Raw genomic sequence first — 18,628 nt, 5'->3', positions numbered from 1 at the left:
ATTTTAGATAGGCAGATATTTAAACCACTGACTGTATATTTTGATGGATTTTTACAGTATAGCCTAACCAATAATGGATTTTAGATAGGCAGATATTTAAACCACTGACTGTATATTTTGATGGATTTTTACAGTATAGCCTAACCAATAATGGATTTTAGATAGGCAGATATTTAAGAGTTTGAAAAACTCTTAAATATCTGCCTATATTCCCATATTTTTTACATTAACTCATAACACAAACAAATATTTTTGATAAGGATCCCTTGAATGTGTTATTTAAAAAAACTGACCAAAGCGTTGGACCGATCGGCCAACCGACTGACATTTAAATCCGTAGAGCCACGCTGCTATAGCATGGCTAAAAATCTTGACAGTCTGTCTCAAGAGTGGCAGCTTTATAGTTTTCATTGGCTGCCTCTCTATGTCTTCAGTCAGTATTGAGAAGGATGATAATCTGTGCATAGATGACTAACATGCTATTGTCTGTAGGATAGAACGGAACGAATCACTGATTCACACATTCTGTGCGTATGTACTGTGAGACATTTTTTTATTCTAACATGTTCCAGCAATTGGCCTATTAAGTGTTGCAGTGTGCAGGATTGTGCAGGATCCAGATGTTTATATGTATATTTCTCAGCGTTTTCTTACCATTTTGCTCTCTCACCTCCTTGCTTATCCAAGAACGGGGACCAGAAGTGAAATTTTCTCCGCATAAGGTTTACAGAGGGGAGAGGCAACAAGGGAGGGAAACGGAGAGATACACAGCTGCAAGGCAAAGTGTCTCAGAAAGTATTTAACATATGTTACGAAAACCACTCTAATCTTCAATGAACATGCTCGTTAATATTTCAGTGGTGAAATTCAAAGCAATGGGGTGGAGTGAGTCATATCTGGGGAGTTGTGACAAACGTGACTTGAGTATGACACGCGCGTTGGAAAGAAAGATGCATACACATCTCGAGCTATTGATGCAGCGGCTGCCATGGCAACAGGCCCTTGAATAAAGGCTATGTGGATCATTATGGGGTGACTCACACACAACGCCAGGCCAGTCTCATTATGTAAACTATCTTTAAATTAATACGTGCTCATCAAGCACACACATGCATACAAACACTCACAAGGTACTGTATATACTGTACAGGAGCACACAGACTCCAGACATGCACACCAAAACAATTTTAGTCAGTGTTTGTGCACACACATTTCATCACTCACTATTCTGCCTGTGTTCTTACACACATGCTGTACATATCGACACTCACACTATTCTGCTCAAAAGTTTTCTCTCAGGAATTAATCCGAGCCAGTCTTTATGCATTATGGATTGAGATTAAATATGTAAACAGGCTTCTCCACCAGGAACTAGGATGATCCAAGCTTTCTAGGCAATCTAGGAAGGTAAATTATTGATCCCTTAGTTGGTTTTGGGGATATCTACGGTACATTTTCCACTTGATAACTGTGCGGTGGTGGGTTTCATTAGACCCCCTGCAAGCACACAGAAGTGGCTTTACCCAGCTCCCCCTGCATAGTTTGCAGTGACTGTGATTTGGCTGTTTTTCCACCATGGGGCTTCTAACTGGCTTATTTTAGAAAGCCACAGATTCTCAGGTCAATCCAGCTACCTGTTCTGATATTTTGTGCCCTCACAGGAGTCCTCTTCGCAGGGCCAGAAGCCAGGGAGGAGCAACCCAGGATTACATGTTCAATATTTGAGTGTGTGTGTTCGCATGAAAGAGGAGTGAGCGTCGGTGTGCCTGTTGCTATGCGTATAAAACAAGGTGCACATGGTTGCAAGTACAGATTCAGGGTTTTGTTTGTGTATTTCAATTGCGTTTTTACCAGTGAAAGACAGAGCACATGACAGTTTTTATTTCTGGTGTCTCTTAGTGCCTCACTTCTCTTGCTCAGTGGAAACTGAATGTCAAACAAATGCTCTTATCTCACGTTTCACCTTGTCCCTTCTTGTCCTCTCTCTGTCCATTGCCTCCACCTCCAGTTTTTACTTTCCCTAGCATCTTTCCCCCTGATTTCCCCCCTCTTTTTTTAAAGAATGATTTGGTATTGCACCATAAAGTTGAGGGACTTGCAAGACAGGAAAAAATGAATTAAAAAGATCCTCTCTGCCTGATAAACACCCACACCTTTCAAACTCGACACTCCAGTTTGTAAAGCAGGCTTTATGTTTTTGCAGTCTCCAAACTATAGCCTGACCAAGTCTGGATTTTTGAGGCTGATACCAATATTGATATAATACAGGTAATTTATCTTACCTGTATTATAGTATATTTTGATTTGCTTAGTACTTCTATTCCTGTGTGCATTGACGTGATAGTGAGCAGCTGTAACAAAAGAGTTTCCCCTCGGGGATCAATAAAGTATTTCTGATTCTGATATTGGAGAATTTTAAAAAATCTGATAACAATATATCTGCCAATATTCATTCATACACACACAGAAATAATCACTTAAATTTGGCTATTAAAAACATATATAGATATTACACATTATACATTTTTACAGTTGAAAACTAAACTTGTCATTGCACTCTGGTGGACAAACTATGTAATGGAGGCACTGTTTCTAAATTACTTCAAACACATATTTGGCATTTCTTCATTGCTCCAATTTCTTGTTGCATATCGCCTGACACATACGCAATACGATATATCTGTGATAAGCTAATATCCGCAGATATGTCATTCCAGCCAATTTATCAGTCAGGCAGATATCTGGGTGATGTCACTTGAGCAATTTACTCAGACTTGACAAAGCTCATCCAGAACCACAGAAGACATTACACAAATGTTTTCAAGGCTGTTTTGTGCTCCCAATGATAAGTAAACTGACCTTTATGTGTATAATTGGAATTTGGCAGAGGAAGAAGCTCTGTACTTGTAGAGTACGGTCTAGACCTGCTCTATAGGAAAACTGCAATGAGATAACTTATGTAATGAATTGCTGCTATATAAATAAAATTGAATTGAATTGTAACCTGCTCTGTACTTGTAACCTGCTTAAGCTGTTTCCATTGAGTCCTGCATGCTTATTGGCTATTGTGGCTAACGCGCTGCTACATAACTGCCCTCACTTAAGTGAAAGAAAGATGGAGCTGCTTTATCTCTCAAACTGCAGGAACTCTTGCACTTCAATTGCTGTGAAAATGTCTAAAAGTAGTCGCACATTTCACTCTGGAAGTCATAGCAAGATGCTGCTGGGTGGTTGGTGTCTTTCTGCTGAACTGAGGCAAGGTCCCAGTGAAACAGGGTGGATCTTTAAAAACCTTTTCAATTCACTCACCTGCTGTGACCTCATTAGCAGTTAAACTTTGATTTGAATTAAAATCTTGAGTGTATCTGCCCCACCGGCACGCCCTAATGTTCTGTGTGTCAACAACTGCAAATTAAATCAGGCTACCGCTGGAAAAAAAGTCATCTCAGAGGACAAATAAAAAATCTGTTTGTCTGCTTTAGTTTGTGTAAGTGGGTGTTAGAAGTTGAACTGTGTATTTAAATATCCGGTATCTGCAGGAATTTGCATGAAGTTAGTTTTTAAGGTCAACCATGACACAAACAGGGGAGCGTGTGGGCTAATGGCTAGAGACGGCAGGTATTGCATCTGTGGTTTCTATACTCTATACTAGCACTGATGATGGTCCATCATCAGTGCTAGGCAACAGCTGGGCAACCTGACCTCAAATGGTTTTGGGGTATGATAATATAAGTGCCAGTGTGTATATGTTATGTCTTTCTGCACAAAAAACTGTAAAATGATGTAAGTAGGTCAATTGACTCGTTTCCTCTAAACCTTTTAAATGTTGTATGAAAGTGAATTATTGGTTTGAGCTGTTCAGTAGCTTCTACTGCAAATGTGAAGTTATCAGTTGTTTATGAGCAGTCTCCAGAGTGCTGCACTGTACTTGTGTCTTTTTTCAGCACTGCCCTTGTTGACCTTTTCTCTTTAGTGATATATAATATTCTTTGTATATGGAGGACTTATTTCTTGACTAATGTGCCCTCTTTTCTGTCTTTTTCCTCTCTTTTTATTCCTATCCGCCTCTGTTTTCCTTCATCTCTCTCTCCATCCCCTCTTTCTCTTCACTCTTGTCCTGCAGGTTTGGATGAGCTACCTCCAGTAGTAGTGACAGAGGTGTGAGGCAGCGAGACCCACACCAACAAACCCCCCACCCCCCGTCAGCCATGCCGCCGCCGGCAGACATCGTCAAGGTGGCCATTGAGTGGCCGGGGGCCTTCCCCAAGCTCATGGAGATAGACCAGGTAGGTGTCTGAGCAAAAAACAGACACATTACTGCCCATTAAATCCACAGAGACCAAAATGTTTTGTCTGTGTGACACCTTGCAGATTTAAACACAATACAATGTGCATGTTTTGTCTGAATACGGTATGTGATCGGGGCATGATGCATCTTTATATTGTCCCTAACAATTATACTAATTACCCGAAGGAAGTGCCTTAATTAAAGATGTTTAACAGACAACACAGCCACAGCTTTGACATAACTTTAAAGACACTACTCTGAATGTGATGAAGGAGGCCTAAATCTTACACCATAATTGTGACTGACATGAAACAAGCTACATTAGTCCAGCTATTGTCACAAATTTAGGTTTATAGAATTTCTATTTTATAGTTTTGTAAAGAAATCTTCACTTTTTTTTATTAGCAAAGGGCAATGTACAAACCATTCAGGTAGCAGGCTTCTCATTTTAAGCTTGCCCTGACTGTCACTTTTGCCCGTTAAAATGACACAGACGGAAGATTGAATCAGCTGTAGCTAATGAACGTGTAATGGTTAAAATGAACTTTGCTGGCTGTTGTCTGGTTAAGTAGCTTTCTGCAAGGTGTCTGCACTCAGCCAAAGATCATTTGTGAGTGAAAAGACACATCACTCTGTAACACCACTGTATGACCGCAGGTGTGTTTTTGTAGTTTAGACTAACAGACAGAGTGGTGACTCTGTTTTTTTTTTTTTTTTTTTTGGGGGGAGAAATTATCTAGCTAATGGCGTTTTCAGGAGAATCTCCCAGTTAAACTTTTATGGATATCAAATTGATATTTTATGCTCATGAACTTAATAGTTCTGAATCTGCATCTCCAGTATGTGGAGCAAGTAGTGTGTTTTAATTTTTTTTTTTTTTTTTAAATGCTCTAAAAGTAAGTAGGCTACACCTGTTAATACAATGTAATGATACTTAATCAACAGTTGAAATCTTCAGGTGCTCATCTCATTTTCTGGTTGTACAGGTTGTGAACAGGTTACCCCTAAAGACTGTAGTGTTTTAGTGTAGATTACAGATCTAAATTTAATCTTTAAGTTTTAGTTATTTATAAACTGAACCTAGATTAGAATCAATAAGGAATTTGGTTCTGGATTTGGATTTGATGAAATGCCATCAAACAAACAAATTTCACTGATTTACATAATGTGGTTGCTGTAAATGATGGAGTTAAACATTTTCAACAATACTAGTGTGATTTTTGATTAAACTAATGCAATTTCTAGTGTTAAAATAATTACGCTGATTGCCTGATCAGTGGCTTCTAAGAGAGTATGTGTGCCTGCGCGCAGCTCAAATATGAGGCCATACTGTATGTCAGCGATCATCAGGATCTAACAAACAGTGGATGACATGCTAATGAAATAATTTGTGCAAACAGTGACTACCTCATGTGTGGGGGGGATGACATGTTTACTGTTACGTTGTTTGATTACAGACACAATGTGTAAAATGGCCTGTTCTCTGTGTGTGTGACTCACGGATGGGCTAATGATTGTACAAGCTATGAGTCACCGTGGCAACTGGAGCCACGATTGCCCTTCTCAATGAATGAACCACTGAATGAAATATTAAACTACTAGAGTCCATGTACTTCTGGGTTTGGGATGTAGTTTTTGTATTTAATGACCCCTTATCAGCAGGGCTTTTGCAGTCTGAATTGTAAATCGTCTTTAGGTCTTTCTTTCGTCGTCTTTGCAACCTCTCCTCCCACCCTTCCTCTGCTTTTCTTTAATTCTCTTATCTCTCCCTATCATCTTTCTCGTTCCTCCTATCTGTTGCCTCCCCCTCCTTGTCCTTCTTTGCTTTCTCTCCTGTTCATTCCTCGTCTCATTTCTCCTCCCCCTCTTTTGTTGTAACTGTGAAACTTGCGCTGTGCTTGTCCTCCATCATCAGCCCCCCCCTTCCTCCTCCTCCATCTCCACTGTACAATAGGCCCTGCAGCAGCATATGGCTATCTGAGTCATGCGGTGGGAAGTGGGCTTCAGCTGCTTGCGCTGTCTTGAGACCCAGAGAGTGTGTGTGTGTGTGTGTGTGTGTGTGTGTGTGTGTGTGCTTAAGTGTTGACAGCTCTGTGTGTGTGTATGCTTGTATCCATTTGCATGGGGATTCATGCTCGTATTCCTGATTTCAGTTTGTGTATGCTCCTCTGCAATGTGAGTTTGAGTCTGTGTTTAGGTACATCTGCATGTGTGTGTGTGTGTGTGTGTGTGTGTGTGTGTGTGTGTGTATCCTGTATCTCTCCAAATATCTTTAATGCCCCATAGGCACAAAAGTCCAACATTTGTGTTGGAACGCTGGGGAATTGGTACAAGTGCCGACAATTGTAATAAGCGCTTTATTGTTATTGTTTGTCAGAAATGCAATAGAGAACTTTTTGGGAGACGACATGGTGGTGGGGCTGCTGATGTCTGCAGGTATAAAATGAGTTTAAAATAAGCAAGAGAATGTAAGTCAAATTGAAGGGCAACAAGCTGTGATGGTTGGGCAGCAGGGATGTTCTATAGGTTATCATTTAGTAACTTTAAGTACTGTATTTCATACAGTATAGTGTGAGGCAGTATAATACTAAATAGATTTTATGTTTTTATGGTTACAGAAATATAAAAAAACAGTAAAAGTTACGGCCGAACAAGGAAAACGTTGAGCTGAAAGACACTGAAATACTGCGCAGAGTTGGGTGATAATTATCTGTGGGTTCATCACTATGAACGACACATTTTTTACATGCACATAGTCAATTTATCCATTGTTAACATAAAACTATTGGTTATAGCAGCTTTAATACATTTTGTGGTGACAATGTTTGGAAGTCCACCACTTTTTTTTTAAATTAGATTCCATTTTCCTATGCACTTGTCTTACAGATGTACATTAGATTATACAGAGTACCATATAGGTAAATCTTGTCCATGTGGACATGTTTAGTGTTTTTTTTTTTTTTATAAGTTTTAGTATTTATAATATAGTGCAAATGTATGCGCAATTTCTCAGCTGATTTGTCAATTTGTTGATATAAACTATAGGGCGAAGGATACAAACTAGTTGCCGCAGTTGAATGCGGTAGTTAAATCAGAGGGAACAAATGTATAAGAAATCAAAAATAAGAATGAATTAATACATTTTTGTGTGGGGGATATTTGAGTGCATACATAATGACTCTATGTAGCAGTAAAATTAAAATGTTTAAGAAGTGGGAAAAGATGCAATAAAATATATCCTTTTTGTGTAATAACAGTTTAAAATGTCTGTAATGAATGTGCAGACAATGCTGCTGTCAGACATCGGTCCTAGCTGGCAACGTCTGCTTGTTGTGTAACTGAATGACCTCGGAAAGAAAAAGATTAAGTGTACTTGTTATCCTCCCAGTTAGAAACGAGAGTGTTATGTCAAATAACAGGAGCTCAAGAGCTGACAGATGGTATAGAATCATTAAACATCAGATTTAAAATAATATATTCTTTTTTATTATACTGTAGATAGTTGGAGAATACAACTTGATAGAACAGTGCATATAAAATTGGCCTCACATAAGAAAAATATCTAAGGTTTGCAGAAGCTACATTATTGTTTTTTTTTTTACCATTTTTCCTTATTATAAGTACTGAACACGTGGTAACATATTATTACCTTTTTATATTATTTAAATATCCACAAATTGAAATGTATTAGTTCATTAATATTATAATTCAAAACTGGAAAAAGCTTTGATCATGTATGAGAGAAGGAATTGCTCCAAGCAATGCACAAGTGGTTTAATCTTTTGAAATATTGCAAACCGTTGCTATTTCTTTGATGACTGAGCATATTAATAGTTTGCTCATGAAAAAGCTACAGTAGAATTAAGAAATACAGAACATTTACAGTATAAACCTGGATTATTCAAGTAGTATTCATGTTCTTGCAGTTCGTAAAGCATATTATTATGTACTTTTGATATTTTATCATCAGAGGAGGACATGCTAATAAATTGCTTTTGTTTTTAATTTGTATAAATTCAGTTGCAGTAACATAAGGACAAATACCGTGTTGTAGTATAGAGTACATTTGTGTGTGTGTGTGTGTGTGTGTGTGTGGTCAGTGTAGTACCTGAGGATGACAGCAGTGGCGAGTGAGCAGATAGTAATTTAATACTGACTGGCATTGTACACACACACTCCTTATATTTGTCACCTCATCCCCCCATATGCTAACTCTTCATTTTCCTCCAATCCATCTTCCTCTCTGGTCAACAACCACTCTCCTGCTCTCTCTCACTATTATCATCCCCTCTCCCCCGTCCTGTGTTTGCTTTTGTTTTCCCGTCATCTTATTTAATTTGCTTATTTCTCACTTTTTTATCTTATGTTGTCACTTTTGTTCACATAACAGCCCACCCTCTTCTTCTGTCACCTCTCTGCCTTTATTTCCCTGTCATACATGTATATGCCCACCATCCTGCCAGCATTATCTTCTTTCTTTAAGTCTCCATCACTTCAGCTTGTGCTCTTTGAAGCAGCCTCTCTTGCTGCTCAGGAGGCATTGCAAACTTTGGCATATTTTAGAGGGAAAATTACATTCCACAAAATGTGTTATCAAAAAAAAGTATTTTTTCGGTATCGGTACCCAAACTCGAGTAATAACCAGCATTGCCATAGTTAAATCAATAAAAACACATAATATTGTAGAAACTGATCATATGTTTTGTATGTAACAAGTGACTATACCTGCCAAATCAATGTAATGGAGTAAAAAGTATTTCCTGCTGAAATTTAGTGGAGAAGAAATATAAAGTAGCAAAAAATGGAAATAAAGTAAAAGTACCTCTGACTTAAACTTATTTTAGAACAGTACTTGAGTAAAGGTACGTAGTTACTTTCTACCACTGTGGAGCAGAATTTCACAGCTGCTGATGTGGAAGCTTTTTCATATACAATAATAATGAATGAAATGGTGCAACAGACATGGTCAGTGTTCCCACATCAGCAGTTGGACTGTTAAATACAGGCCCCTGAAGAGCAGCCTCCCAGTCCTGTAATATACAGTAAAATAATTGCAGCTCACTCTGAGTTGACTGTTGTTTTAGGAACTCATACTTGGACTGTGGACTAAACGTAGTTTTTCCTTTCTCCACAGAAAAAGCCTCTGTCAGCCATCATTAAAGAAGTGTGTGAGGGGTAAGTCTATATAGGTTTTTTTAATGTGTGTCTGTGCACAAATGCTTTTGGATTTGAAAATAATTCTGAAAATAATCCCCCTCCACTCTATCTCCATAATCCTATTAGCTGTATTTTACACAAGATGTTCTCCACTTTTAATACTAATTATGCAATGTTTTTTTTCTCTCCATCCAATGACTTTTAGGTGGTCCTTGGGAAACCCTGAAAACTTTGCTCTGCAGATTGCTGATACAACAAATTTCTACATCACAGAAAAGGTTTAGTTATCTGTTCAGGCAGCAGTATCCAAGACATAAAAATATGCCTCAAGTGCTCACTAACTTCTGCTTTTATCTCGGTAAATTTCCACAGAATCGCAATGACATTAAGAACGGCTCAATCCTGCGCTTGACCACCTCTCCTGTAAGTTTTATTTCTTTGCAAAATGTCCGTAAGTACACAAGAACACTCTGATCATTGTGGATATACAGAGAGAAAACTTTTTTTTATTTTTGTTACATCAAGGCCTTTTTTATGTCTTTGTGATATATTCAGTATGTGTGTCTTTTTGCCCATTGACACCAATGCATCTTCCTCCTCCTCCCCTCTGTCCACTCTAGTACCAGACTGCAGCCCAGCTTCATGAACGGATCCAGTCGTCCAGCATGGATGCCAAGCTGGAGGCTCTGAAGGACCTGGCCAATGCATCCCGGGACATCACCTTCGCCCAAGAGTTCATCAACTTGGACGGCATCTCCCTGCTCACTCAGATGGTGGAGAGTGGGACTGAGTAAGTCAACTGTCCGTCCATCTCTTTTGCCGTTTTGGATTTCCTCCATCGCTGCTGTGTTTTCCTCCCAACAAGCAATGTCTCATTCCTCTTAGTGGGACGAATTTGACAGGGAAGATAGGGAACAGTAGAAGATTGGAAGAATATAGATTTCAGGTTTCCTATATTCAGCTCATGATTGATTTATGTGGGTTTGGTATTAGACTACAGTATAGTCTGATCCAACCAAAATGTAAAACTTTATATTAAAACGGGATTTTGAGATAAAGTGCCGCATCTTCTTTTTTGTCAAATTCAAATAAAGCCAGAATTTCCAATATTTAATTTGTAGCTATAGAATGTTTCTTTAATATTTTTGTATCTACGCCTTATGTGACAAACCGGGGATTGGCGTATCCCACCTACACAGGTTTGAGGTCAGTGAGAATCCAGGGAGTCTTTGGAGTTGCACTGTGCATTCTGATCGGTTCAGTTCAAAGCAGCTGACTGACCTGTCCTAAGTTCAGTTACACTCCTCAAATGATTGTATTAAGCTGAATTTATGCTTTTGCATTAGGTGTTACGGCTGGCCCGCTGTAGATGCCTTTGGTGTGGGAACTGATTGTAGTTCAGCCTACTTTAGGATTTCATAGCACCACTGCAACACTAGATAGATGTGTCATTATCAGGTCATGTTGCGAAATTCATTATATACAGTACCTAAAATAATGTTTACATTCTTACATTCACCTTGTGACTTAGAGTGATAATGGGAATGTTTGTCCTGTCTAGCTACTGAAAAGAAAACTGCAATCGTTAATAGCCGAAGTAGTCTGTTTACATTCTTTCACTACCTTGATGATAGTGTGGCAAGCAAAGGACGTGCAGTGGAAATAAATGCCTATGTTAGATATCAAAATACTGTATGTATTCATTCAGGTGTGTTACTTCTGAAAAGAGAAGAACTGGTTTGTGAAGAAAATGCCCAGGAGCTCCTGTTTGCCTTTGTTGACCATGATAGTAATATTACACACAAGTGAGAAGAGAGTGCACTGATTTGACTGTTCAGCAGATCCAAAAACTCACTCTTTGTGTGTGTGTGTGTGTGTGTGTGTGTGTGTGTAGGTGTGTGTACGTGTGTGTGTGCATGCGTGTGTGTTGGGGTGTAGGGCCCTGGAGACCGTCTCAACTGAAGGTTATTTTTCGCTGAGGTGGAATTTCTCAGCCGTGATGCCAGTGGGGGTGTGTGTGTGTGTGTGTGTGTGTGTGTGTGTGTGTGTGTGTGCCAGTAGCATACTGTGTGAGTGAGTGCAAGGCTCTGGCCAGAGTAAAAAACCCAGAGGAAAGTTACAGGAGAAGTGCAAACGCACACAAGCACACACACGGTGCAAACTGGCAGGGAGGGCAGCAGCAGCCAGCCGTCCGGGACACTCTCGTTTTCTGCCTCATGCAACTCTCATTATTCATCCCTTTTAACCGGCAAGAGAAAAGATAGATTGAAGAATTGTTTGCTTGCAAAAGGAGTTGGCTCAGACACAGTCATGTTGTAAGCGCACGCTCACACAAGGTCAAATATGCATTTACTACGTCTACGGCACAGTAAAAACCCCAACACTTCTGTGCTCGTGATTGTTTTGTATGTAAAGTACATAAAGGGTCACATTCCGGTCACCTCAGCAGAAACCACTTAATGATCTCCTATTTCTGGGTATGAGACAGCAGCGCCTCTAGCATTACACTCACTTTCACTATTTGACAGGAAATCACTGAAGCCTCTTCTCCTTTTTGCATATAATGTTCAAATTAGCAAATATTTGACACTGTTTGATCTTACTGCAAGGAGCCATCACAGCAGCACCGATGTTGACTCCACTCTGCTTCTGGCTCTTTCATTAAATGTGTTTTTATGTAAATTACCATCACATTAGTTATTCTGTACTTGAGAGTTTAAAAGTGGCCTCTGCATATGTGTGTGTGTGTGTGTGTGTGTGTGTGTGTGTGTGTGTTTAAGCGATAAGAGAGAGCGAGTGGTTGGTGCTGCATTTCCATCTCAACAGAAGGAGCTTATGAAACACAGACACACGCAGATAGGTATCAGTGTCTGACACACACACACACACACACACACACACACACACACACACACACTCATTAATGTGCCCTCCAACCAACTTGGTGAACTGTAATTATTCAAGAGGCTCAGTGCAGGAGACTCTCGAGGGCAGAGCGGTGCTGTGATCTAATGCTTCTGCCAGACATGTTGTGCTGTATTCATGTGGAAATCAGTTGGCCGGCTGCTCCACACGAGTCAAAGGTGCATATCGCCCTCTATTGACTAAAACATGGAACAATCAGAATCAGAATCAGAAATACTTTATTGATCCCCAAGAAACTCTTTCGTTACTGCTGCTCACTATCACGTCAATGCACACAGGAATAGAAGTACTCTCAACTCACTCAACTGATTCTTAATGTGCTTTGACACAGTCGGTGTTCAGAATGTACAGTGCAAATTCAACCACCTATCAAAACAGTGTGTTCTGTTGGCTGTACAGAGAACTGTTTGAGTATTCAATGACATTTTAATCCCATGGTGTCTTATGCAGCAGAAATTTAACAGAGGTTACAGCACATGCAAGGAAACAGAGTAGAGGGTTTTGTTCTCCTTTTAGTACATGCGGTACCAAAGTTGTTTTCCCCAGTGCACGTGTCACTCAAGACGTTCGAGGTGTGAAAACTTGATTTTTCTTTTCTTGATAAATGAAAGTGTTGTTTAATCATTTCGGTGCACTGTCATCTCTACTCAAGCTTCAAGTGACAGTAAGGTTGGCAGCAAACTGCTTTTTCAGCTGTTTCTGCTTGGCATGCTTCTAATGTCTGAGTAGGCTTACTGGTTAATGATGTGTGAATGAAATATTGACGTTTAATTTCAGTTTGCTTGTATTTGAATTCATACAATGAGAGAGAACTTTTATGATGTGTAATATATTGGACTTGCTTGGAGTCTGGTCTCTTCTTTCAGGGACATTTATGCATTAACTTGTCACCAGATTGTGATGTGTGTTGTTCCCTGCTCTGTGCTGGCTAAGACCAAAAGGTTTGGTTGTTTGTTTCCGACCTTTGACACCAAAGTTTCTCAAATCTTTGCAGGCGCTATCAGAAACTACAGAAGATTATGAAGCCCTGGTAAGCCCCTCCCCTTCCCCCCCCGGCCGGGTAACATCATTGGCTCTGTGCTCTTCCTAACCTGCTGGCAGAGTCTGCATGATTAAGACTCTGGCCCCAGTGCCTTATGGGAAATTATATGTGGATAACACAGCCACTTACAGGCTTCCATTTTGAAATCAATGTCGTACTTTAATTTTTTGCATGTGGTTTTGGGCAACAGACTCAAAGACTTCCTAATTCTGCAACACAGGCTGAAAGAAGGCCAAGATTTATTTTTAAAAACCAAATGAAATAAGAAATCTATTAAAACCAATGATTTTTTGGAATTAAATGTGTAGTACAGCTACATGTATTACTACTTCTGGTACAAGTCAGTGCTTACCCTAAATTAAATCTTGGTGTTCTTTACAAAATGGTGCAGCTCAGGGTGAGGGGATTGTCTGTGGGCTCGCTGTGAGCCAGTGATTCAACTACTCCTCTTACTTTCTCTTCAACATTATTAGCCAATAGGCTCTATCACCACATCATCCATCCATCAACAAGGTTTCCTTTACTCTATCTGCCTAAAATAACCTATACTCTAATGTCAGTATTCTACAATTTCATGTAGCATTGTGTAGTTAACTACAGTGTGTCATCTAAATGCCCAGTACCATCTGCAAAAGCCTTTTCATCCTTCAGCTGTGGGTTACTAATTGTCCATTTGACTTTTCACTAATCATGCTGCAACACTGACCCATGATGCTCTCTGTTGATCCACTGTCTGTGTAGGAATATTTGTCCTGAAAGCCTATATCTTCACTTTCTCATCGTTTTGGTTTCTTTTGCTGAATTTGATGGTGAACGTCACTCTGTCATGTTAAAACTAACTCTAACTTTACAATGTATTATGACATATGAAACTTCATCAACATCATTAGTCAGTTCTTCTCAATAAAATATGTTAAGATACAATATTTTTTGTCTTGGTTATAGCACCATAAGTTTGTATATTTTCATGTCACCTTGATACAATGCAACTAGAACAGTAAAAACATAAATGTTGTATAAAGGATGAACAAACAAAAGGTGGTTCTGCAAAGCCAATCTTAAGCAGTAGAGGTCAGTATTGTAAAATCTATTGGTGAAGCCATTAAACAACTGAAAGCTTAAAGTTAATCGAACAGTATTGTAACACAAAATAGCAGAAATAACTTCAAACTGTCTATTTTACCATGAGTAATGTGCAGGTTAAAACTTCTATATTTTAATATGATTTCTAAATTTCTTAAGTACTTCCAGCAGTAATATGTCTTGGATATAACAGCTGTTTAATGTGTTCCCTGCTTTGGCCTCCTGTGACTCTTGCAGAGTGATTTATTTCTCTTGATATTTGTGTAACTGCATGACTTCACTCTATTATTATGTAGCTTTCTGGTCCTGATTGAACACTGCACTGTGCTGCCTGGCTCCTGCTGGCCTTCTTACGGCCCCTGCAGTTTCTCGAAGGCCAGTCTGTCTGCACTGCATCGCAAACCTCTTTCCCATTTCTTCCTCTCTAGCTGTCTGTTTTGTTTTGTTTTTGTTTTTGTCTCTCCCCAGCAAGCCTGGTTGCAGCATAGAACTTATGTTCTTCTGTCCCCTCTCCTCCTCTCCGTCATCTCTCTCTCTCTCGGCTGACCGCATTCCTCATTGTGTTCCAAGTCATTTGGGTTTTGCAGCTATACACTGGTCCATGCAATCTGCTTGAGAGAAGTTTCCTATGGTGTGTGTGTGTGTGTGTGTGTGTGTGTGTGTGTGTTGTCTTGTAGTTTTGGTGACCTGCTGTCCTTCACTCTGACGGCCTTTGTGGAGCTGATGGACCACGGCATCGTCTCTTGGGACACTTTCTCTGTGGCCTTCATCAAGAAGGTCAGCCAAGAAAATGTCTCATTTATCTGGGCAGGGATTTAAAAGGGACTCTTATACTGTAATGGCTGGAAAAGTTTTGGTTTAACAGTCGCATAATGGATTTAGTCGCATAAGGGCCTCTGTGATGAAGGCAAGGCAAGTTTATTTATATAGCACATTTCAACAACAAGGCAATTCAAAGTGCTTTACATAAAACAAATAAGCACCATAGGGCAATAGAAAAAGACATTTAAATACAATTAAAAAGAGTTTAATAGAAAATACAAACAAGATAAAACAGAAGAGTAAAAGTTACAGTGCAGTGTAAGACCTACAAGGTGGAAGTTTATTATTTTCTCCTGATGGATTCATGAAGCCAACCGATAGCATTTCTTAATGTCTTAAAATAGTTTGGTGATGATCTTAGTGTAATAAAAGCTATTAAATAATATACAGTTCACTTCTTTGCAAGCAGCACTTTGGTCAGGAGAACATATATTAACATATATCAATGTAGAAATTCTCATAAAAGTTGAGTAGTCAGGTTACATTACAGGATGTGTCAGTATGTTATTGTTGTGACATCAAATTGTGTAACAGACAGTAGAGAAATCTGCAGTATATTAAGACAAAGGTGGAAGTGTTGTTTACTACCCCTCAGCTTAAGATATCTTTTGCATTTATAATACCTCAAGTAAAAATGTATAGTATGTAAATCAAATAATCCATCACAACTGGATTCATTCATCCATGCACAGTTTGCACCACAGTTTTCAGAACATGCTACAAACATTATGCATATTTGTTGGAGATATTCCTTTTGATGCATAATTAAGTGTTTCTCTACACAGAAAATGTAACAAATTAAAAGTGTACTTTTATCTTAAATTTATATTTGCAGGTGTCAAAAGGACGTTTTTTAGCTGTCCTCCATTACCTTTTAGTATCTCTGTCTTTAAACCATTGCATCTTATAAATTATTTAGTTTTTTCTGCAGATTCCTTCATCTCTCCTGCTCTGTCCCTCCTGCAGATTGCCAGCTATGTGAACAAGTCGGCCATGGACACAGCAGTGCTGCAGCGGTCTCTGGCCATCCTGGAGTCCATGGTCCTCAACAGTCAGGATCTTTACCACAAGGTGGCGCAAGAGATCACCATTGGACAGCTCATTCCACATCTTCAGGGGTAAGTGGCTCAGTAAACTCAGTATAAAACTATCAGTGTCTCTTACACCATGATAAATGCATTTCAAACCGCATGGGTAGGCGATGATAAACTACTTATTTGTACAGTTAATATTCTTGTTTGTGCTATTTTCCAATTCCAGGTCTGATCAAGACATTCAGACCTACACTATTGCTGTCATCAATGCTCTCTTCCTCAAAGCTCCCGAGGAGAAGAGACAGGTGAGACTGCAGTGTGCACACAGCGCTTTCACAAATCTACTACATTTACTGTACTGTACATCATTTTCATGATGCAGTGAGCTTTACATGGTACATTCACATGTTATCACATCAGCATTTTTGTACTGTCACAGTGTACTTTGTGTGTATTGTTGTGTCTAAGAATTTGTATGTATTTATAACATTTCTCCATGTATACAGTAAAATCTAGTAGAACAGTAGTGTTTTAAGCAAAACCCAACAAACCCCCTCATTCCCTACTCATCTTTCTCTCAATTTCTCTATGCATAAGTGACGTTTTTGCTCAACCATGCTCTCATTTCTCCCCTCATCTCTCTCTCTTTCTCTCTCTCTCTCACCTATGTCGCGCCCTGTAGCTAATTACATGATCCCTCGTATCAGCACCATAGGGTCCAGCCATGTACTGTCATTAATAATGAATGATGCTAACCCACAGCTTTTCTCCTATGCAGCATACAAAGTTGAAGACACGCTATGCAGAAATAAGCTTCACAGCACCAATGCATACCGATTGTTGCACACTCAGATGTTGCAGTGCTTCTTTTACTATGGCAAATGTTGGCAATGTCTTAATGCGGTTGATTGGCAGCAATTTAAAGCAACTTTATTGGGTTGTTTTAGGTTTAAGTTTAAGTGAACAATGTTTCATTTTTCTCAGGTGCAGTTATGTGTGGTAATATAACCAGTAGGCGATTTGTTCATTTTTAACAGGGGGGACAAAGGGTTTCCCGGTTTGTTTCGTTCACCCACGACTAGCGAACCGACTCATGAAACTGACAGAAGGGAGGGACTCAGAGAAAAAGTTGCAATTACAAGCTTCTTCAGCACCACGGAGAGCACCATGGATTTATCAGTACACAGCACAGTTAGTCTACTGATATTTCAGAGCCATGGCCATAGATTCTAACTTGCACAAACCTTAGTCAGATGAGGGATCAATGAGTCAGGTAGACTAGACTAACATATTCAACTTAACAACAGGCAGGTTAATAAGGGAGATGCATTTTAGTCATTGCTAATAAGGGGATGGCCAGTTTTATAATTATGGGACAGCACCTGTTCATCGTGTCAGGTTCTTTTATACGAGGGGCTAATGAATGATTTTGGTTCTCAGTTTGTGCTGCATGTGTCGTAAAGGACCGATGACTGTGTGTGTGTGTGTGTGTGTGTTTCTGTGACTATGGTAAGGACTCGACCATCAAGTAAAGCTATTATTATGGTCCCCCAGTCTCTCGCCGTTCTGCTGACTTTGTTGCCTCCCTCCTCCCTCCACAAGCTGCACCACTGACAGAAAATGATTTTTTTTAACCTCCTCTCAGACTCTCTTTTTCTACATTCACTCACTCACCCTCTCTGTCTCTGACTTTGTTTCCTCACTGCACACGATATGGTAGTTTGATGAGCACATTGTGGACATCCTAAATTGTCCCCTGACAGTAAGTGCACCCTTGATTAGCACACTTTGTAGTTTGCACTGTAGAAGACATCAGTTAGTGCATTTAGTATCCCTTTTTAAGATTAAGTTATTTTTTGGGATGGCTTTCTTATGTCACTGCATACTCTGCAGTGTACTGTGGCAATTTTTGTTTATTTTTCCCGCATTCATTTCTCATTATAACATAGAAAACCCTAAAATAAATATATTTCATTAGTTGGTATATTGTTGTGTCTCATCTTTATGTTTTTTATTCTCTCTCTCTCTCTCTCTGCTCTTCTTAATTCTGTCTTTCTCTATCTCTTTTTCTGCCTCCTTTTCTTTCTCCCTCTATAGGAGATGGCCCACATTCTTGCCCAGAAACAGCTGCGCTCCATCATTCTCAGTGTAAGTCTCACTATGTCCTTCTCCTTTTTACCTCTCCAGTGTATCCCTCTGTCTCTGTGATCTCCGTCTCTGTCTGTCTTTGTGTCTCTTTATCTCTGTTCGGATTTATGCCTCTGCACCAGAGTGATA

The 18,628-nt window shown here is 39.4% G+C and overlaps 1 protein-coding gene across 7 annotated transcripts in view; it reads left to right on the top strand.

Moving 5' to 3' along the window:
* elmo1 (engulfment and cell motility 1 (ced-12 homolog, C. elegans)) overlaps window positions 1-18,628 on the top strand; it is a 108,974-nt gene that overhangs the window by 32,114 nt on the left and 58,232 nt on the right. For 4 of the 7 annotated variants that reach the window (XM_044171051.1, XM_044171045.1, XM_044171047.1 and 1 more), the window contains exons 2-12: window positions 4,124-4,286; window positions 9,423-9,463; window positions 9,651-9,723; window positions 9,818-9,868; window positions 10,066-10,235; window positions 13,365-13,400; window positions 15,173-15,272; window positions 16,284-16,435; window positions 16,578-16,656; window positions 18,072-18,113; window positions 18,449-18,499. In XM_044171051.1, coding sequence (XP_044026986.1) covers window positions 4,209-4,286; window positions 9,423-9,463; window positions 9,651-9,723; window positions 9,818-9,868; window positions 10,066-10,235; window positions 13,365-13,400; window positions 15,173-15,272; window positions 16,284-16,435; window positions 16,578-16,656; window positions 18,072-18,113; window positions 18,449-18,499 — 873 coding nt within the window. In that variant the 5' untranslated portion in view covers window positions 4,124-4,208. The remainder of the gene's footprint in view (window positions 1-4,123; window positions 4,287-9,422; window positions 9,464-9,650; window positions 9,724-9,817; window positions 9,869-10,065; window positions 10,236-13,364; window positions 13,401-15,172; window positions 15,273-16,283; window positions 16,436-16,577; window positions 16,657-18,071; window positions 18,114-18,448; window positions 18,500-18,628) is intronic. The other 3 variants (XM_044171048.1, XM_044171049.1, XM_044171050.1) reach the window with 3 other exon arrangements.

The sequence above is a fragment of the Siniperca chuatsi genome, linkage group LG17 (assembly GCF_020085105.1).
Source record: "Siniperca chuatsi isolate FFG_IHB_CAS linkage group LG17, ASM2008510v1, whole genome shotgun sequence".
Classification (NCBI taxonomy): domain Eukaryota; kingdom Metazoa; phylum Chordata; class Actinopteri; order Centrarchiformes; family Sinipercidae; genus Siniperca; species Siniperca chuatsi.
Note: the sequence above shows the minus strand (reverse complement) of the source record. Positions and strands in the feature narration are given on the sequence as shown.